This window comes from Neophocaena asiaeorientalis, unplaced genomic scaffold, assembly GCF_003031525.2.
Source record: "Neophocaena asiaeorientalis asiaeorientalis breed wild unplaced genomic scaffold, Neophocaena_asiaeorientalis_V1.1 scaffold254, whole genome shotgun sequence".
NCBI classification, from domain to species: Eukaryota; Metazoa; Chordata; class Mammalia; order Artiodactyla; family Phocoenidae; genus Neophocaena; species Neophocaena asiaeorientalis.
This window is the reverse complement of record NW_020174705.1, coordinates 1,218,635-1,239,795: the sequence shown is the minus strand read 5'-3', so window position 1 is coordinate 1,239,795 and position 21,161 is coordinate 1,218,635. Positions and strand designations below refer to the sequence as shown.

Genomic DNA, 21,161 nt, shown 5'->3' with positions numbered 1-21,161 from the left:
GTGTGTGTGTGTGTGTGTGTGTGTGTGTGTGTGTGTGTGTGTGTCTGTCGGTCTGTCTCCCCCTTGACCTCGAGCCTTTGGATTCTTTTTTAAAAATCAGCTCTATTGATATGTAGTTCACATATTATTCAGTTCACCCATTTAAAGTATACAATTGATTTTTTAGTGTATTCGTAGGGGCAACCATTACCACGATGTAATTTTAGGGCCTGTGCGTGCTCCTAAAAGAAACCCGCTACCCATGAGCAGTCAGGCCTCCTTTCCCCCTCTCCCCCACACCAAGCCCTAAGCAACTGGAGCCACTCTTTGCGGTGTCAGCACCCAACCCGGGGGTCATAGAACGAATGAAGGCGAGTGTGAGCAGCCTGGGCGCGCTGTCTACTCGGGACCTGTCGGCTCCGTCTCGGAGCCTGGAGCTGCTCAGGGCGTTCAGAGCGCGTGAGGCAGCCGTGGTGCGTTGAAGGCGGCAGCGGGAACGGGACCAAGCAAATGCAAGATGGGCTGTGAACGTGGAGGCCGGGGGGGCACGGTGGGTGGAGGCGTCCGGCCGAGGCGGCGGGCTCGGGGCATGGCGTGGCTTGGGGTGCGCGCGGGTCCCCGCTTGGCGCCTGGTGCTGGGAAGTTCACTGGTCGCGCCTGGGTTGGGGATCGGGGAACAGCGCCTGGGGTCGTGGGTCGGGGGCCGCCGAGAATGCGCCTGTAGTCGGGGATTGGGGACCGCGCCTGGGCTCGGGTGGAGGGCGGCCATCTGGGCTCCGGCTGCCTCCTCCTGGGGTCAGGGATGGTTCCGGGGCTTGGGGACCCGGGCGTTCCTGGAGTCGGGGTATCGCACCTGAAATTGGGGGTCGCGTCTGTGTTTTGCATGAGGAGGCTGTGCATGGGGTCTGAAGGATCGCGCCTGAGGTCCGGGAACTCGCCCGGGCTCCGCGGGGGGGAGGCCGTCAGGGATCGTCTGGAGTCGGAGTGGGTGTTACGCCTGAGATCGGAGATGGGGGGCGCTGCGCCTTGGGCCAGGAGTCCGCGCCTGGATTCTGCGGGGTCGCGCCTGGGGTCGGGGACCGTGTCTAGGATTGGCAAACCATTCCTGGGACCCGAGGAACGCGACTGGGCTTGCGGGGGCGGAGGGGTGGGTAGGGTGTCTGAACTCAGAATGAGAGGTTGCACCTGAGCTTGGGGATCACACCTGGGGTCTGGGATGGATAGCGGCGACTGGGGTCGGGGGTCGCGGGTCGCACTTGGGGTCGGGGATGGGGAGTTTCACCTGGGTTAGGGGATTGTGCCTGCGATTGGAGATGGGGGGCTGCGCCTGGGGTCCGGGGTCGCACCTGGAATCTGGGACCATGCCTGGGATAGAGGATGGGGGTTTGCACCTGGGGTCGAAGGTCGCATCTGGGGTCGGGGATGTGGGATCGTGCCTGGGGTCTGAGAAACGCACCTGGGTGGGGAGAGGCGGGAAGGGGGTCGGCAGAGTGGGGGATCGCGCCTGGGGTCGGGGCCCTCGGGCGCACGGGATCTGACCCCTGCCCACGAGTCCTCGGGCCGCCCGCCGGCGGCGGTGGCAACGGAAGCGACCCCAACGCTGTTTGTCTTTTTAGGTATCTAAAGGAGTTTAGGACAGAGCAGTGCTCCCTGTTTGTGCAGCACAAGTGCACCCAGCACAGGCCATTTACCTGTTTCCATTGGCATTTCCTAAATCAGCGTCGGCGCAGACCGCTCCGCAGGCGCGACGGCACTTTTAACTACAGCCCGGACGTGTACTGCTCCAAGTACGACGAGGCCAGCGGCTTGTGCCCCGACGGCGACGAGTGAGTGTGCGCGGCCGCGCGGGGCAGCGTGGCCCCCACACCTGAGTGGGTGGCGGACCTGGGCTTTCCAGCACCTGGCACCTGCAGGGCCCAGTCTTCACTATGAAGTTTTCCCGTGACCACTGGTCTTGGTGGGGACATTTCCCTATTTCTCGGCCAGTGTGGGAAGAACCGCATCTGGCTGGGGGATAACCCTGTACGGGACAAACCGATTTTGCTGCACTTCCCACTTTTGATTGCCACCCAGTTCTGTAAATTCCCTGCATTAGAACCAACCCTTATGAGGTAAACCTTTTGAGTTTAGAACCATTTTGTAGTTGTCAGTTGCCTTTTGGTCAGAGAGCTTGTTAGAAGGTTTGCTCACATTGTGCAAATGTTTCTGGAATGGTTCCTTTCTTTCTGTTTATATGTTTATTTTTTAAAAAATGGATAGGAAAGTTATTTGTGTAGCACTTTTAAAGTTTAGGAAATCAAGGTTTTGTTTTGGTTGCCTTTTTTTTTTTCACAAGTTTCCTAATGGTGTTGTGAACAGATGTATTCATTTTGAAATATGTAGAATAGGAAAACACGGAAAGTACAAGTCAGATTGTACATTCATATAACTGGCAGAGATTGGTAGAGGGAGGTCTTGCTTTTTTCCTGTGGGCCGTTTGAGAAGAGCCTATCCATTCCCACCTGGAGGTGAGGTGGTGGCGCTGTGCCCCAGGGCCTCTTGGAAAGAGCAGCTTGTTCAGCTTCTGTTGGATCCTAGTCTGATCTGGGGGAGGCGCTGTAGGCTTCCTCCCCTGACCCTCTGAAGGGAGGTGGTTCTCCAGGTATGGTCCCTTTTAAAGACAACTTTCACGCTGCTGCACAGGGAGACCCATGTGAATCTGTTCTTCATTTTCAAAAATGCTTAGGTCAGGGAGTAAACTTTTGACCTATGGTGATCATCTTAAAAGCTTTATATATTTCTTGAAAGGTTTTTAATTGAACACCAGATAGTTAAATAGGGTTGTTGTTAAGGCAGCCTGGAGCCTGTGGAAATAATGTAGCCAGCTCCACTTTGGTTAAGATGGTATTATACTTCTGTGAAGTTTTAAAAATGCATTATTTAATTGCATCTTGAGCTGCTGTTTTCTGCAAATGGGTCTACAGAAGAGAGAGATTTTTGTCTAGCTAAGGCCTGGCCTCTGGTCCCTCATATCCCTTGGCCACGTCAGTCACCTCTCTGGACCTTAAGTCCTGAGTTGCCCCCGGGGGCCACTGCTGAGACACTGGTGCAGGGATCCAGTCACCTAGCATGTCTGACCCCATTCCAGAGTCCAGGATGGGGGACTATTTGGACTATTTGGCAGTATTCACTGGTGAAGCTTTTTTTTTGGCTGCACCGCATGGCATGTGGGATCTTAGTTTCCCCCATGAGGGATCGAACCTGCACTCCCTGCAGTAGAAGCATAGATTCTTAACCTCTGGGCTGCCAGGGAAGTCCCCTCACTGGTGATGCTTTTTTTTTTTTTAAACTGGTGATGCTGTTAATGCATAAAAAGAAAGCATATATATTTTTTAATTAATTAATTAATTTTATTTTTTGGCTGTGTTCGCTCTTCGTTGTTCCGTGAGGGCTTTCTTTAGTTGCAGAGAGCGGGGGCTACTCTTCGTTGTGGTGCGCGGGCTTCTCATTGTGGTGGCTTCTCTTGTTGTGGAGCATGGGCTCTAGACGCGCGGGCTTCAGTAGTTGTGGCATGCAGGCTCAGTAGTTTTGGCTCATGGGCTCTAGAGTGCAGGCTCAGTAGTTGTGGTGCACGGGCTTAGTTGCTCCCCAACATATGGGATCTTCCCAGACCAGGGCTTGAACCCGTGTCCTTTGCATTGGCAGGCATATTCTTAACCACTGTGCCAGAAAGAAAGCATATTTTAACAGCTGTTTTGGGTTCCGGAGTCTGAATGTCCTGGTATGGATTTGGCCCCATTGCTGGATATCCAGGGTGGGGTCCAGTTCCTACAGAATGAAGAGTGCTGCAGTGGACACCTACCTGTGGATGGTCATTTTAAGCTGGACTCAAATATTAGTTAAATATTACAATTATTTATTGCAGAAACATTAACATGGGGAATTCCCTGGCGGTCCAGTGGTTACGACTCCGGGCTTTCACTGCCGAGGGCCCAGGTACAGTCCCTGGTGAGGGAACTAAGATCCCACAAGCCGCATGGTGCAGCCAAAAAAAAAAAAAAAAAAAAAATTATAGTCCAGATAGCATGCAGGTTAGCAGGTTATCACTGAGAAGAAGAATGGGACTAAGATGGTTGTTTGATACTGTTTTGGGTGCATCCTGTGTACATGTACACACAGAATGAAAGTACACGTGTCTTATTAAAGATTTTGTTTGTGACTTTTAGTGAACACATGAGATGACTTGCTTCAGCCCCATAGGAAGTGTTTGACAGGCCAGACATCTCCCCTGAGAATCTCTCCTTAGTAATTACCACTCATTCCACGGGAGATAGACTTTCCCAGAGTTTGTCTTGTTGAATTACATATTCTAGCTCGTGCAGCGTTGCCATGGAATCGGTAAATAGATACTACTTTTCACAGCAAGGAAAGGGCTTTCCTTTTATTTCAGTTCATTGGTTCTTGAAATGTCTATTTTGGGCATATGTACTACCAACCTGTTATTGTAAATCGTGAATATGTATCAGAGACCAAAGACCCTTCAGCCAATATCAGGTGACATAAGCACAAGTTCTTGGAGCTTGATGGGGGCGCTGTGGGGTGAGCCGTGGCTAGGAGGGTGGGACCCCCAAGAGGGTTGGCACCCCTGTGATGTCAACTCCTGTCCTAGGCAGGTGGTCATTCTCCCCCCTTGCTGTCACCTCTCCTCCTGGGGCCCCCTCCCCTTCTGTCACCCCCTTTCATTTGCAGGCACTCCTCCCCCGCTGTCACACCCCCGCTGTCACCCCTTTTCATTAGCGGGTAGTCCGTCACCCTTCCCCTCTCACTGTCACCCTCCTCCCAGTGACCCCTCCCCATCTGTCACCTCCACTCCCTGTGAGTACTCCTGCTGTCATCTCTGGGTAGCCCCCTCATCTCCTCCTCCCCATGGGCACCTCCTCTGTCACCCCTTTTACTCCGTGCGCAGTCACCCTCCCCCCTCCCTCTGTCAACCCTCCTTCCGTGGCCCCTCCCCATCCGCCACATCCCCCCACCACCCCACCCCGCTGTCACCCTCCGCCGGCGGGCACCCTGTGGCCGGGAAGGCCCCTCAGTGCTAGCGCCCCAGGTCCTCCCTCTCGCGGCGCCCTTTGTTCTGGCGGGCACGCCCCTTCCCCGGCGCGGGCCTCGATTGGCCGTCCAGGTCACGTGAGCCCCGCCCCGCCCCCGTGGGAACTGGCCTCCCCGCGGCGCGGCTGGACCGCCTGGGTCTGCAGCTCGCTACGCGCCCTCTGTAGTCGGCCAAGAGCGAGTCGGCCGAGCGGGCGCTGCCTCCGAGCTTGAGGGCCGGCCCACCCCACAGGGTCGCTGTTCCCACCCGTGCGGATCCGTCGCAGGTATTTCTCAGGCTGGGATTTTGAAGAAAGCGACGCTCGCTTGCCGGAGCGAAGCTTGGCTGGAGGTTTGTCGCGGTCCAGCCACATCCTGAAATCTACTCTGAGAGGCAGTGGGTGGGGACAGACCCAGCCCCCCAGCTAGTCCTGTTCGCTGCGCTGGACCATAGACCGTCAGGGCGGGTCTTCCCACCTGTAACCTAGGTGTGCTTCCGCTGCCAGGAGACCATGTGTCCGTTTTGTGCTTGTAAATGCATGTCAGGTGCGTTTACAGAGGTAGGTTCTGACCCATAAAAAGCAAAGGCCCTTCCAGGGGTCTGAGGGGCCCCTCCAGGGGAACATTTTCATTGGCAGACAATACAAGCAATCCGCAACTATACAAAGTGACCATCCTCTTTTCTGATAACCCTCCTTCTCCCACAAGCAGGCAGTCCCTGGAGGCGGCTCTCCAGACCCCACATTTTATAGGTTTTCTTGGTTTTAATAAGAAGTGAGCCTGCCCCATTACTGTGCTATAACTTTCCAGATTGGCTCTAGAGATCTGCCTTGTTGTTGGTAGGGCTCCCTACCATGTTTTCACCTGGCAGGCCCAGCACTTCTCCCCACAGCTCCCTCCCTCCTCACTGCACGTTGCCTGGGACCTCCCAGCCGTGAATTTGGGCACTGTGGGAGCTTGCTGATGTACAGAAACTTTTCTACATGCCCAAGTCTTGGTGTGCCTGCTGTGTCATACTTGTCCTTAGTCTGACTTGTCTGTTGAGAGATGTTCCTGCAATGTTTAATTTTAAAAAGTCAGGTATCCTAGGACCTAAGGCTTAGGTGAAAGTCCATTCACTTCAGGATGGTTATAAGCTGTTGCTGTTTAAACTGACCATATAAGTGAACTCTGCTTGGGCATTCGGGGTGAGGTGAAAGCCAAGGGCAGGTCACGTTAGAACATAATATTTAGGAGTCAGGGAGCTACTTAACAGTCTAGAGGAAGACACAGGCTTTACAAATCAGCCAACTTAAGGAAAGAAATTACAATTAGGTGACTGAGTTGGACCTGTCAGAGACCAGTATGTAGAAGAAGCAGAAGAACTGAGAGTGATTGTAGCATTTCAGGCCCTCCTGCTTTGATTGAAGGGCCAGGGATGAGGAGGTGACTGGGAGGGAGCGACTGGCACAGGGAGCTCTGGTGCTCCTTGGAGGCTAGTGGGGAGATGGCCTCAGCAGAGACAGGTTCCTCGGAGAGGGTGGCAGCTTTTTGGGCACAGAGGAGGGAGGTGGACTTGTTGCCCAGCTGATGGTCCATGTTAGGGATTAATGAGGGGTCGCTGGCCTGGCTCGAGAGTCCAGGGCAGCCCTTGGAAGGCAGAGGCTGGGGGTGCCGGGCTGAATGGATGGGTGTGTGGTCCACATGGGGTTAACTGGCAACCCCCCACCCCTAGTGTCACAGAAGAGGGGGACACTCAAGCTTCTCCCCACAAGCCCCACCTTTTCGCCATCCCCAGTTGTCTGTGGCACACAGGTCTTCCTTTTCCCATTTTTCAGCTGCCACTCATTTTCCATATCCGCTGCTCGGTTCTGGTCCAGTTCACACCTCAGTTATTTCTGTGCTGTATTCTGGTCCCCACCTATGCCTGAGCTCCCTGAGGACTAGGAGAGCATCATGTTGTGCTTGAGTGTCCGTCTCAGCCCAGTGGATCTCCCAGTGCGGCCCCCAGATCAGCAGCAGCAGCATCACCTGGGAACTTGCCAGCAGTTTCTACCCAAGGTTTCCGCCGAGATCAGATGGTCTGGGGTTAGCAGACCATCCAGGTGGTTGTGATGCACTCCAGCCTGGCTTGCTGACCGATGTTGATGTATAGTGGAACTGAGTTTGTGGGTCCACCTTTGTTTTGGGTGAGTTGCGGGAAGGAAGGGGATGATTTCTGGCTCTCCTGGAGACACAGACAGCAGCCTCGAGCCCCTGCCGTGTTCCTCTTTACCCCTCCCTCCTAGTTTCAGTGGTTCCAGAGCATCATGGCAGACCTGTGTCTGGCACGTACTGCTGCATCACACCATCCATGGAGCCTTGTTTTATTTACACTGATTGGGTCACTAATTGTCATGGATGGTTTTGAGAACCACAGGTGCCACCCTGAATTTGGCAGGCTGTGGAACCGAATCACATTACAGGTGCTGCAGGGCTGTCAGTGGCCCCCCGCATGGATGAGTGAACTCCTGTGGTGAGGAAGCATCTGCACGTGGTATTGGGCTAACCCCTGGGGTTCCCACCAGCCTCTTCCCCGCTTCACTGAGGGTCTACGTTCTGCCATTGTGTTTTCTCTAAGGTTTTTCCCTTTTGCCTCTTAGATGTTCTTAGGTGAAGCCATTTTCTTTTCATCAAATGTCCTCCAGTATTTTAATCTTAGCTTATGCTTTGAAGTCATATAATAAGCAGAGGTGACATGCCCCTAGTGAAATAATGCTGCCTGTTCAGTGCTCAGTGCTGGCGAGAGGGGGAACCTTGGCTGGGCTCTGGTTGCCACAGTGATGGTGCTGGCAAGGAAACAAAATGATGCTTAGAGCTGACCTGAGGGACCATTAGGGAACATGAGGAAATGGGGGAGGTGTCACCCACCACATTCACTCCCCGGAGCTGTGGGGGTGCATGCAGCCTTTGCCACACCCTGCAGTTAGCGCATTGGCAATGCCTGTGGTCCGTGTGGTCCTGCTTCAGCCCGGCTCTGCGGACTGGGTTCTGTAGATAAACCAACAGGCAGTGCCTCAGCTCTGATGTGCTGGTCCCCTTCTCCCCAGACTCTGGAATTCTTTTGCTTTAACTTATAGTAGGTTGTGAGTGTTTCTGAAGATTGGAACTGTTTTTGCAAAATGGCCATTTTCCTATTAAAGTCATTTTATTTTATTTTTTATTGTAGTAAAACATACATAACATTAAATTTATCATCTTAGCTTTTTTAATTGTACAGTTTAGTGGAGTTAAGTTTATTTGCAGTGTTGTGCAGCCATCACCATCATCCACCTCCAGAACTTTTCCATCTTCAAACTGAAACTCTGTCCCCATGAAACAATAGCTCCTCCTTCCATAAATTTTGATATAAGCAGACGTATCTGTATTCTTGTTCCCCTCCCCCACCTTCCGATGTAAACCACAGGGTGCAACACTCCCTTTTCTTTATTTTTTTAATAAATTTATTTATTTATTTATTTATTTTTGGCTGTGTTGGGTCTTTGTTGCTGCACGCGGGCTTTCTCCAGTTGCGGCGAGCGAAGACTACTCTTCGTTGTGGTGTGCGGGCTTCTCATTGCGGTGGCTTCTCTTGTCGCGGAGCACGGGCTCTAGGCGCGTGGGCTTCAGTAGTTATGCCATGTGGGCTCAGTAGTTGTGGCTCACGGGCTCTAGAGCGCAGGCTTAGTAGTTGTGGCACACGGGCTTAGTTGCTCCACAGCATGTGGGATATTCCCAGACCAGGGCTCAAACCCATGTCCCCTGCATTGGCAGGCGGATTCTTAACCACTGTGCCACGAGGGAAGTCCTGCACTCCCTCTTCTTAGTGCTTTTCCCTCACGGTACCACCTGGTGCCCCCTCCAAAGCCGTCCACACAAACTGCCCATTCCTCCAAGCCACGCTGAGCTCCCTTGAAGTTTATCCCACAACTCGGTTGTCTCCAGCCTTTGGTGATTATGAACAAAACTTCTTTTTACCTCTGTGTGCCAGTCTGTCTTTGGGGATTGCTGGGACAGAGGGTAATGGCACCTGTCCTCTTGGTGCCTTTCACTTGGCGTTCTTGCCAGCAGCAGTGTTGGTTTACTATAGCCCTGCTCCTGGGGTTTTGCCCGGGAACAGGTGGGCCTCCAGGTGCATTTCTCTCATCAGAAGCAAGATGAGTGCCTCTCAGTGGTCCAGACCCTTTGCATTTTCTCTTTTATAAGTTCCTTGTTTATTTCTCTAGCCCATTGTTCTGTGAGTTCCTGGCGTCTCTATTTCTACACATTCTTTGTTAGTGATATTAGTCTATATGTTAATGTGAAAAGTGGGAGGGGGTTCCTTGTTCTAGAACAGGTTCCTTGGTGTGGCAGAGACTGCTCCATGACAGCCTCACCTCTCTGGGGACCCAGAGACTGAGTTACACACCAGTGCTTGTGAGGAGATGCACAGGAGCTCTTGGAGGAGCTTAAAATGTAAGATGTAACTCTGTAGTGAGGGATTTTAATCAAGGCTGCGTCAGTACCTAATATAGTAAAAATCCTCAGCAGATATTTGACCATTTCACTCACACGTCCTGAAAATGTTCCTTGGAACTTATCTTTAAGAACACGAAGGAGACAGCTCCTATTTGGGCACAGAGAGCACTGTCTGCACAGGCAGTGTTTTCTTTTTCTTGTCTGTATGTAATACAGTCATAATTCTTTAAGTTTTTTCTTTTCTCTTTTCACAAGGTGGGGACCAGCTTGTCTCGTAAACTGCTTTCTCCATCTTCTGCTTTTCCTTTTTCTCACGTATCTTTGGTGATTGGCAACGACAGCTGGGATTGCCCCAGAAGTGTTTGTGCAGAGTTAATTGGAGGAATTGCCTCATTTTCAGTTCCCGCCACTCACAAGAGAGTGTGGTCATCACCTCCACCTCGTGCCCATGTGAGGGGCCTGAGGGGCTGGCTGTGTTCTGTCCTCTTGAACTGGGTGCTGTCACTCAGGTGTCGGTTTGTGAAATGCCACAGGCCATCCAGGTATGACCTGTGACACGCTTCCCTGTAAGTGTGGTGTATTTCAACACAAACATAGAGACCATCTCTCTCTTCTCTGTCTCCAATGGGCTTTGTTTAAAGTTGTGATAACATCCATAAAGTCTGCCATTTTAACCATCTTTTTAATTAATTAATTTATTTATTTATTTTTGGCTGTGTTGCTGCGTGCGGGCTTTCACTAGTTCTGGCGAGCGGGGGCTTCTCACTGCGGTGACTTCTCTTGTTGCGGAGCATGGGCTCTAGGCATGCAGGCTTCAGTAGTTGTGGCACATGGGCTCAGTAGTTGTGGCTCACAGGCTCTAGAGCGCAGGCTCAGTAGTTGTGGTGCACTTAACCATTTTTAAATGTGCAATTCAGTGGCATTGATTACATTCACAAAGTTGTACAACCATGACCGCCATCTATTTCCAGATTCTTCCTTCCAGACAGAAATTTTGTCCCATTACACACTCACTCCCCCTCTCCCTCCCCCAGCCCCTGGCACCCACCCTCTACTTTCTTTTTTGTTTGTTTGTTTTCTTTATTCTGTTTATTATACTCACATATTTAATACATATTTATTGACTTAATAAAAATGAGAAAATGCTTAGTATAATTGTTTTCAAACAACTTCTTTGAAACAGTAATATATTATTCTCTGTTTCATCAGCATGCTATAAAAAGATTTAGGTAGTACATAATATATATATTTTTTCTCTTTCTTTTTTTCTTTCTTTTTTTTAAAACATCTTTATTAGAGTATAATTGCTTTACAATGGTGTGTCAGTTTCTGCTTTATAACAAAGTGAATCAGTTATACATATACATATGTCCCCATATCTCTTCCCTCTTGCATCTCCCTCCCTCCCACCCTCCCTATCCTACCCCCACCCTCTACTTTCTGTTGCTATGAATTTGACTGCTTTAGGGACCTCATGGGAATGGACCCACACAGTATTTGTCCTTTTGTGTCTGGCTTCTTAACAGAATGTTTTCAAGGTTCATCCCTGTTGTAGCCTGTACCAGTGCTCATTCCACTGTCTGGATGGACCATGTTTTTGTTCATCCATCCATCAGCTGGTGGACACTCGAGTTATTTCCAGCTTTAAGCTCTTGTGACTCGTGCTGCTGTGATCGTGGGGGCACATGTATCTTCGAGACCCCAGCTCTTCCAGGAGTGCATCTGGATCTTCTGGGCCCACAGCATTTGCCTTTTGCTTGGTTGGCTCCAGGGGACCTGGGGACTTGCCGGGGCATGGCGTCCTCTCTGTCCTGCTCTCATGGCCTGCACACCCAAGGTGTTCCTTAAGGTCTGGGGTGAGCTGTCCGAACTCTGTTTCTTCATCTTACCAGATGGGGGTTTAAACTGGTTGGTCCCTAAGTCCTTTTTTCTTTTACTTTTGGTCTTGTCCATCCATCTGTGCTCTGCATGGGGAGCCCCCCACCCCCACAGATGCTCCCAGCACCCAGTCCACAGCCTGCAAGGCAGCGAGGTGGGAGTGGACCTTTCCCAAGCCCCACACAGTGTTCCTCAGCCATCTCTGGGGGTGATGCCCTTGTTTTTAGATCTGGGGACTTGCAGCCATGGCTCTGCCTTGGCCTTGGGCCACTCCGGGGCTGCTCAGAGTCCTCTGTGTATCCCCTCTCATTCTTCTGGGTCTCTGGCTCTTGTCTGGAGGGACTGACCTTGAGGCGGGCTCAGTGCCCTGCCCCATGTCTTCTGGAACCGTCCATGCCACCTCTGCCACTGCCACCACCCTGCAGTGGGAGCCCTCACCCTAACCCTTGCTGCTCAGGGAGCCGCGTGTGGCTCTCCCTGGGAGTGCGTGGCTCTGGGCCTTTGTGGCCTGTGGGATGCTGCCCCATCCGTGCCTCCCCCCAGCTGCTTCTCCCCAGCCTGTCTCCCCCGCAGCGTCCTCCTCCAGCCCTTCCAGGCTCCTCCACCTCCCTCGAGGGGTCCCTGAAAGCAGCTGGACGGGGGATGGGAGAGGCCGCCAGCCCCTTACTTGATGGGGGAACTTTGTTTTCCACTTTATTCAAAAAATTATGAAGGGTGATTTTCGGGTAACTTGGGTGTTGTATTTTTCTCCCATGTGTAATTGAGGGATTTGTGGGGGTCTGAGTGCCGTGGGGGAGGGTCTGGAGCAGGGACGGGTGCTCTGTCCAGTGCTGTTCATCCTCCGACTAGAGCAGGTGTTTGGGAAAAGGAGACAAGAACCAGCTGCTGGGAGCAGGTTGACACCGTGGTGGCCCCAGGGCCCAGACGGTGCATGTCGTCTTCTGCTTCCCAGATGTCCGTACCTGCACCGGACGACCGGGGACACGGAGCGCAAGTATCACCTGCGCTACTATAAGACGGGCACATGCATCCATGAGACAGATGCCCGGGGCCACTGCGTGAAGAACGGGCTGCACTGCGCCTTCGCGCACGGCCCCCTGGACCTGCGGCCGCCTGTGTGTGACATCAGGTGAGTGGCCGTCCTGCCGGGAGCCACTCTCCTCCCTGTGTTTCGGGCATTGCTTGCCTCAAGCAGCTCTTTCTGAGCCTTGATTTTACTGCTAACAAGAAAGTGACCCTTCTCCTCCCTCCTGACCCGGACCCGAGGGAGCTTGTGGCGTCTCGCATGCTCGGCTCTGAGGCTCTTGGGATTTGGGCCAAGACTGTCATCCTGGAACGGGGGCCCCAAGGCCGTGGGCTGCACATCCTGAACCCTCACGTAGGCGGCTTCATAAAGTGACAGAAGCCGGTGGCTATCTCACTGTCGGAGGCTTCGGACAGTCTGCAGCACCGTGACCACGTGCCGTTTGGTTGCAGGGAGCTGCAGGCCCAGGAAGCCCTGCAGAACGGCCAGCTCAGTGCTGGGGATGGCGTCCCTGACCTGCAGCCTGGGGTCTTGGCCAGCCAGGCCCTGATGGAGAAGATCCTGGGCGAGGACCCCCGGTGGCAAGGTAACCCTGCAGCCGCTGCTGGGGCGGGGGGGCTCATCTCTGTCTGTAAAGTGCCTGCATGGTGGACCTCGTCGCCCCCTTTACAGGTCAGGAGGGGAGACCAAGGTTCCATTCGAGCACATCACCCTCAGCCCCTCCAGCAGCCCGTCTGGTCCCCAGGCTGCTCTGGGGGAGGGGCCTGCATGGCTGGCACAGCTCCTGCTAGGTGTCTGGTCCCAGAGCCAGCCTGGTCCCCAGCAGCCTCCACAGATGATGGCTATGGGCAGTGAGGTTTGCTTAATTGTAAAATACCCATCATGTAAATGTGCCATTTTAACCATCTGAAAGTCACAGGTCTGTGGCATTTGGTACACCACAGTGTTGGGCAACCATCAACTCTGTCTGGTTCCAGAACATTTCCATCACCTCGGACAGAAACCCCTGCCCATCAGTGGTCTCCCCTTCCCAGCCCTGGCACCCACTAGCCTGGCTGTGTCTCCGTGGAGCTGCCTGTTTGGATGTTTCCCGAGGGTGGTGTGGTTTTAAGAGAACCCCCCTCAGTAATGCCATGTCTCCTTGGACCGGCTTTGCTCTCACGCGCGTAAACGCTTCAAGGCCGCGCTTACTTCAGCGATGAATTCCCTACAAGGGTCTTTCCCCCACCCGCCGAATTCTACGCCACCCTGGGCCCAGGGACGAATTAACAAAGGTGACTGCCCAGGCCTTCCTGATGCCCAGGCCTCAGGCCGGGCCCTGCAGGAGCGCTGAGGAGCCTGGCCTTCCGTCACGCCTGTGGTGTGGGGGGCCTGGACCCACAGCATATATGGGGGTTCCAGCATCGCCATGTCCCTCTGGGGAGAGGCTTGCACAGAGGGAGGGCTGCGCCCACAGGTCCCTGCCTCGGGGCTTGTCCTTCTCTTGTTGCAGCCCCTCGGTCTCCCTGGTCCTGGACCACAGGCTCCACCTGTGAGCTCTGGCTTGTGGTGCAGGTTGGGGTACAGTCTTGTCACAGTCAGGTGGGCTGAGCTTGAGGAAGGAAGGTGGGAGGAGGCGCTGGGTCGGGTCTGGCCGGGTAGCTAACCCTCAGTGCCCGTGGTTTGGATTTTTAATTAGTAGATTTTATTTTTTAGGGAAGTTTTCGGTTAACAAAAAAATTGCACATCATGAACGTCTTGTGTTGATGAGGTAACATTTGTTAGAATTGACAACCAATATTGATACACGATTATTAATTAACAGCACAGTTTACCCCTGCATTGTGCATTCTCCGGGTTTGGGCAAATGTATAAAGACACGGATCCTCCATTATGATGTCATGCAGGTAGTGTCACTGCCCTAAGATCCTCTCTGCTCCACTGCTGGTGACCACTGATCTTTTGCCCCATTGTTTTGTCTTACAGTTGGGATCACACAGTGTGTAGCCTTTGCACTTAGTGCTGTGCATTCAGGGTTCCCTGTGTCTCTTTGGGGCTTGGTAGCACCTTTCTTCTTCTTTTTTTCCCCTCATATTATCTTAGCACCTTTCTTCTTATTGCTGAGTAATTCTCCACATCTGGGTGGACTGTTCATCCGTCACCCACTAAAGGGCGTCCCGGAGCCCCTGTGACTCATAGGCACTGCCACGCCTCTCACTTCTTTGTGGTTCATGCCACTCAGCGCAGGACCTCATGTCTGTTGGAGGTCCTCTGTCAATGCTTGGGAACAAATGTCTTACAATTTTTATTTTCTTAAAATCGTCCTTTCTGTTTAAACTCCTTTTGTCCTCTCTGTGCCCTGCTGTGTGGTTCACGTCCCTTGTCATTTTATCAGTTATTTGGAACTGAGTTTGGTGTGTGTGGGGTGGTGCCATTAAATGTGGGTGTGGAAGCGTGTCCTGGGCGTGGCTCCCGGGGTTGGCTGGGCAACACAGCCTCCCTCCACTGTCTTCCCCTCCATGCCTTGAGGGTCAGCCCCCCTGGGCAAGTGTAATTAAAAACAATGTCGTTTGTAAAAAAAAAAAAAAAATGGGGAGGGTCATTTATTAACCAACCCAAGAATGGGTATGATTTTCAAGAATCTCCTTTCATCCATTACTGCTTTTAAATGACCCCTGGTGGTTTTTTTGTTTATTTTTGCTTTGAGATAAAATTCAGGTAACATGAAATTAACTACTTAAAAAATAGACTTTATTTTTTTTAGAGCAGTTTTAGGTTCCACACTGTGGAAAGTTCAGGGAGTCCTCACATACCTGGTACCTCCATACACATGGCAGCCCCCCTGCAGTGGGATGTTTGTCACAGCTGAGAGCCTGCATTGACATGTCAGCATCACCCAGCACCCATCATTTACCTTGGGGTTAAAATGAGCCATTTAATTTATTTTTATTTATTTATTTTTAAATTTGTATGGTACTTTATTGGGTGTAAAATGAGCCATTTTAAAGTGTATTTCAGAGGTTTTTAGTATGTCCACAGTGTTGTGCGCCCATCACTTTTATCTGGTTCTAAAACTCTATCTAGTCTCCCCAAAGAAGCCCCAGCCCCTGATACCCACTGATCTACTTTCTGTCTATGGATTTACCTGTTTTGGATGTTTCCTATAAGTAGAATCATACAACATGTGCCTTCTGTGTCTGCTTCTCTCACTGAGCATTGTGTGTTCAGATTGTTAAAGTCTCATCCACGTTGTAGCGCGTGTCAGTGCTTCACTCCTCTTCATGGCCGAGTGATGCTCCACCACATGGCTGGGCCACATGGCGTTTACCCATCATCTGCCGAGGGACACCTTTTGGCTGTGTGGCTGCCGTGAGCACACGTGTGCACGTTTCCGTGTGGACCCCTGTTTTTCAGATACCAACTTCGTGCTAGGCAGCTACAAGACAGAGCAGTGCCCCAAGCCGCCGCGCCTGTGCCGCCAGGGCTACGCATGCCCGCACTTCCATAATAGCAGGGACCGGCGGCGGGACCCCCGGAGGTTCCAGTACAGGTGAGCCTGGGCCACGGGCGCCGCAGGGCCCTGGCCGACCTCTCTGGTATGGGCCCATCCCGGCGGTCCCCTCTGTTCACACTCACGTTGGCTCGAGGCTCTAGTTTAGGCAGCCACCCCTCTGCTCCCTTCACTCTCTCCAGAGGCTCTGGTGTCCAGCCAGCCGGCAGGTGCGGTCAGAGCGTGGCTCCTCCATTTCCCCCCCTCCCCCGGCCGCCCTCCTGTGACCTGTGTGTCCCTGCCAGCAATAGCGCCTACTGGCAAGGAACTGGCCCTTGCGAGGCTGAGAGTCCCAGTGCCCACAGCCTAACTTCACCCTCTCCGGGGGACTGATGTCCTTGGGGTGGTGGGTTTGGGCCTCACCTGGTTTCATGCACCTGGCAGTCCTGGTCTCTTCCTAGGCCGTCTCCTCCTCACTCCAGCTGCCCTCATCTTGGTGCCCAGCTTAGCCTCGGGTTTGCCAACTTGCTGGATGGACCTGGCACTGGGCGGGGTGGGGGACTGGGGACACAGAAGCCCAGGGGTGCCTGGGCACCTTGGCCCTCACCTCGCTCCTCCCTTGGGTCCCGAGCTCTGTGTAGAGCTTGTTCTTGGAGCAAAGAGCCTCTCTCTAATAATTTGATGCCACCTCACCTGCCCGAGAGCCCTCACTTTCAGATAAAGTTGTTTTTATGACAGTCACTGTTCTGAGTAGTTTCAGTTGAGGGACAGAGAACCTTTGGCTTTTAGTCACCCGATGTCATCTTGAGAAGATGAAGTGAATTTACTGTGTATCAAAGGGATAGAAAATCGTAAAAAATAAAAGTTTTATTTCCCACAGATGATAATTTTTAAAATAAATCCAATACAATAAAGCTGTCGGGAAGTACCTGAAGACTAGAGGGTATTGGGTAGGGTTTTCATATTGTAGGACCAAAGTCTCAGGTTCAATTTTGAAATAGTTTCACGGGGAGACAGAGTGTGGTCCCCTGGTGGGCTGGGCGGGGGCTGGGCCTGGTCTCCTCCTGCTACAGGAGGCCTGGCTGCGTCTCCGAGGTGCTTGTCACAGTGGCATCGGTGGCTCTGACTCACTCACTTCACATTTTGTGGAAAATGAAAACGGGCTCCTGAATGCCTTCTGGGTTCCACCAGGCACCTGCACTCCTTTTTATTTATTTATTTATTTATTTTTTGGCCATCCTCTGCGGCATGTGGAATCTTAGTTCCCTGACCAGGGATCGAACCCACGCCCCCTGCAGTGGAAGCGCAGAGTCCTAACCACTGGACGGCCAGGGAAATCCCTGCCCTGCTTTTTTTTTTTGCCTGTCCTGGTGAGGAAGGGGCCAGTGCTTCCGGGGCTGGCACCCATGCCCCCTGGTGGTGCACGTGTGCTCAGCACTGTGCAGACAGCCTGACGCCCCAGGGCATGTGGGGAGGACATCCATCCTCCGCTGACTCCTCCTTGTCCCCCAGGTCCACCCCCTGCCCCAGCGTGAAGCACGGTGACGAGTGGGGCGAGCCCTCCAGGTGCGAGAGCGGGGACAGCTGTCAGTACTGCCACTCGCGCACAGAGCAGCAGTTCCACCCCGAGGTACGGGAGCACCCTCGGTCCAGGGACGGGCTCAAAGGACTCGCAGGGCTCAGCACCTATGGTTCTTTACACGGAAAGAATGCGATTAAAATCAGCAAAGGATCAAGGCCACAGGGGCGGGTCCTGGGGAGACCAGGCACGCACTGTGGACGGTGTGTCCTTCTCCTAGCCACCATGTGTGGCCGTATTTGTGGCCATACTCACAGTGCTGCCAGCTGGGAAGTCACCCAAGCCTTGGCATCTAGGGTTTTTACTGGGGGTCGGTCAGCAGACGTGGCTAACCTCAGTCTCTGGCCCCTGCAGAGGCTGAGCCAATGCTGCGTGGCCCAGGCCCACCTTAAGTCACCATGTGGCATGGCCCAGGGCCCCAGGTAAACAGAGACCCGACCAGGCAGGACATTCCAGGGACTCAGACGTCACCTCCCTGAGCCCATCAAAGCCAGTCCCTCCTTTGGGGCATGCGGGTGTGGGCAGGGAAGCCATGGAGTTAACCCTTTGCTGCACACTCGGATTTGTGTTAAAAACGGAACAAGCACACAAGGCCCCTGGACCAATGGGAGAGCATCAGAGCACCGGGACCAGGAGGGTCAGGGCCAGTCTGGGAGCAGGCTCTGCGGTGAAGGAGCGCCCAGCTGTGCCCACTGGGGCACCTGGGCTCCAGGGAGGGGTGGGCTCCTGGTCTGAAAGGCTGTGGTGTTTCATTTCTTAAAAGTTTCTTCTGTCTAGAGATTCAGTGCTTCAAAGCGTGCATAAAACAACACTTAGATTCCTGATATTTGGAGTTCTGAATTGGAGACCTTTTGAAATTGCTTCTGTTGGTGACCCTTAAAATTTCAGTGCAGGTGCTCAGGGGATGGTCAAAGAGCCACGGGGAACGAGCAGTGTTTCGGGCAGGGAAGGGGGCGGGTGGCAGCACCCATGAGGGTGTCTGGGGCCTAGAGGCCGCTGTCCCTTCTGGGCAGGCTGTGCTGCGGGGCCACACCCAAGTGAAGCAGCCTTGGGTCTGGCCATGGAGTGGACGAACGTGGTCACTTAACAGGCATTTCTTGCCCACCTGCTGTATACCAGGCACTGAACCAGGTGTATCTTTCAGGAAGTGCCAAGTGGACAAGCTGACCTGATATGTGATTTCAAGGACAGGCGCTGCAGGAGCAGCCTCAGGCCCACACGGTTTCCCAGGCTGACTGGCCCTGCGCAGACAGGGCGTCCTGGGACTGCTGGGAGGAGTGGGAACGAGGGGTGCGGTGTCCACATCCTTCTTTTTCAGGATACCCCCTTGTGATTACCAGCTCTGGGCCTCCAGCTGGAAGGAGGAGGCCAGACCCAGCCAGCTCTGGCCCTCCCACGGAAACAGGTTTCCAGTCCAGCCTCTCTATTTGCTGTTTTATTTTCATTTCCTAGATCTACAAGTCTACCAAGTGCAACGACATGCGACAGACTGGGCACTGCCCTCGGGGCCCCTTCTGTGCTTTTGCGCACGTGGAGAGTGAGTACCTTGGAGCACCCGGAGCAGGCAGGGCTCAGCCTCGGTCGGGAGCGGCTGGGAGGGTCGGCGGAGCTCTGGGCTTCATGGGGTTCAGCATGGCCCTGCCTCTGGACACCCCAGGGCCGTGAGTGTAGTAATTTTGATGGCCAGGTGAGCCCATAAAGTCCCCAAAGGCAGAAACCGTGTTGGTGACGGGAAGTGCATAGACGCGGCCCTTCCCCAGGGTTCCCGAGAGCTTCCTCTTAAAGCTTTTTGATTTGGGATTCCTGTTCTTATGAGCATAGTTGCAAATTCTGATTTTACTATTTTTTATTTTAATGGGGAGGGTGGCTTTTCCTGTTGAAATTTTCCATTACTTTCTGCTGTCGGAATTGTTCATGATTTGCTCTGGAAGACGCCAGGGTCCCATGCGGTCGGCTCGGCTCACAGTGGCTCTGGCCGACCCGTTAGAGACTAGCGCACACTTGCTCTCCCTGATCTGTGGGGTCTCTTTAACCAAAGTCTCAGCCAGCAGCCACTCAAAGCTCGCCACCCCCTTTCTTGGCAGAGAGTCTTGGAATGGCCAGTGACTGGGGCTGCCGAGACCTCACCTCCACCAGCGGCCCCGTGGCCCCCAGCGGGCAGCCCGGACACGTAAGTGGACAGCGTCCCAAGGAGGGTGCCCGCTCTGCTGTTTGGTTTGAATCCAGCGTTAGGTACACGGATGGATGTGATCTCTGGGTGACATGGTTGGAGGCGGCCTGCCTGCAGGGTTGGCGGCTCCTTATAGAAGAGTCTAGAAGAATCCTGGCTGAGTCCTGGCCCAGGTGTACTTGCCTGGCCTTGCCTTTTGCCAGATACGCACATATTGGCCATGTGCGAGGCGCGGTCTCTGGCTGAGTGTGAAGAGGGGCCCCGAGTCCATGGGGATCCCTGAAGGGCAGGAGAGGTGGGTCCCCAACGAGGTGTGAGGGCAGACCCAGGCGTCTCAGTGAGATTTGTGCAGTGAGAGATGGGGGGCCTTGTGGGTCAGGACCCTTGTGCCCGTGCAGGTGGAGGGGACAATGGGGGGCTCCATCCTGCGTCCCGTCCGTCGCTGTGGCATGGTCGTGGGCATGGTTGTGGGCCCCTTGGCTCTGCCTTACGTCTCTGAGGATGATCCTCTTCCTCGCACGCGTTTTTATCTGTCGTGTTGGTGTCACTGAGGAGGTGGCCACCTGGGATTGGTTCTAGGAAGGAAACTGAAGAAAACTCAGGTGTTTCCCCACCCTGTCTTTCTTTCCACTTGGTGCTTTTCTGAAAAAACAGAAGGACAGGAAAGGTGAGGACAGCTGAGGTGGGGTTTGCTTAGAGGAGCCCTGCCAGGCCCACAGTTCATCACTGCTCCTTCAGCATGGAGGAGCATTCGGGACTGCCACTCTCTTCCAGTAGCAGAGCCGGCACTTGGCAGAGGCAGAAGCTAGTCCCCTCCTCACCTTCTTGGTGGCTCCCAGGGGGTGTGACAGTCGTGGTTTCAGGTGGTGGTCAGAGGGCCACTGGCTTGGCTCCCACTGAGGGCCAGGGTGGATGGATCCTCGGTGTGGCTTGTACCTGAAGAAGCAACAACCAGGGTGTTCGGACAGGGAAGCTGGGACCCTGCAGGAGGCACCTCCGGCTGCTGGGCGGTGCCAGAACAGTGCGCCCACCCCTGCAGACAGATTCTCAGGGCATCCTTTGTCTTTTGTTAATTATTTTGCAACTTAAAAGTCACCGTGCTAGAACACATAGTGGGTGCCAGGGCTGGGGAAGGGATTGCAGTGAGGGCTCAGTGGGGAGGGTTCCTTTGCGGATGGAAATGTGGAACTGGATAAAGGTGGAGTTCGCACAACATCGTAAATGTGCCAAATGCCACTGAATCCTTCACTTTTTAAAAATTACTCTTGTGTGAATTTTGCCGCAATTTTTTAAAAAACTAAAAAAAGTAATGAAGCATCCTGTTTGGGGCTGGCTCTGACTTTCGGGCCCAGGACATAGACAGCCTCAGGGCAGGCCTGGCAACACCATCTTCCTGCATGGTGCTGGGCTCCAGCTGTGTGTTGGGCGACTTTGGCTGAGCGGGAGCCCTGGTTTTGTCTCTCTCAGGTCTCCTGTTGCAGCAGCCCCGCAGGGAGCGCCCGGCAGCCCTGCCAGGTCTGAACAGGAAGATCGTGCAGGG

At 53.5% G+C, this 21,161-nt stretch overlaps 1 protein-coding gene across 1 annotated transcript in view; it reads left to right on the top strand.

Moving 5' to 3' along the window:
• Positions 1-1,401: 1,401 nt before the first annotated feature.
• UNKL (unk like zinc finger) overlaps positions 1,402-21,161 on the top strand; it is a 43,002-nt gene continuing 23,242 nt past the window's right edge. The window contains exons 1-7 of the mRNA XM_024759590.1: positions 1,402-1,805; positions 12,332-12,508; positions 12,856-12,989; positions 15,797-15,932; positions 17,385-17,502; positions 18,904-18,988; positions 19,536-19,621. Coding sequence (XP_024615358.1) covers positions 1,402-1,805; positions 12,332-12,508; positions 12,856-12,989; positions 15,797-15,932; positions 17,385-17,502; positions 18,904-18,988; positions 19,536-19,621 — 1,140 coding nt within the window. The remainder of the gene's footprint in view (positions 1,806-12,331; positions 12,509-12,855; positions 12,990-15,796; positions 15,933-17,384; positions 17,503-18,903; positions 18,989-19,535; positions 19,622-21,161) is intronic.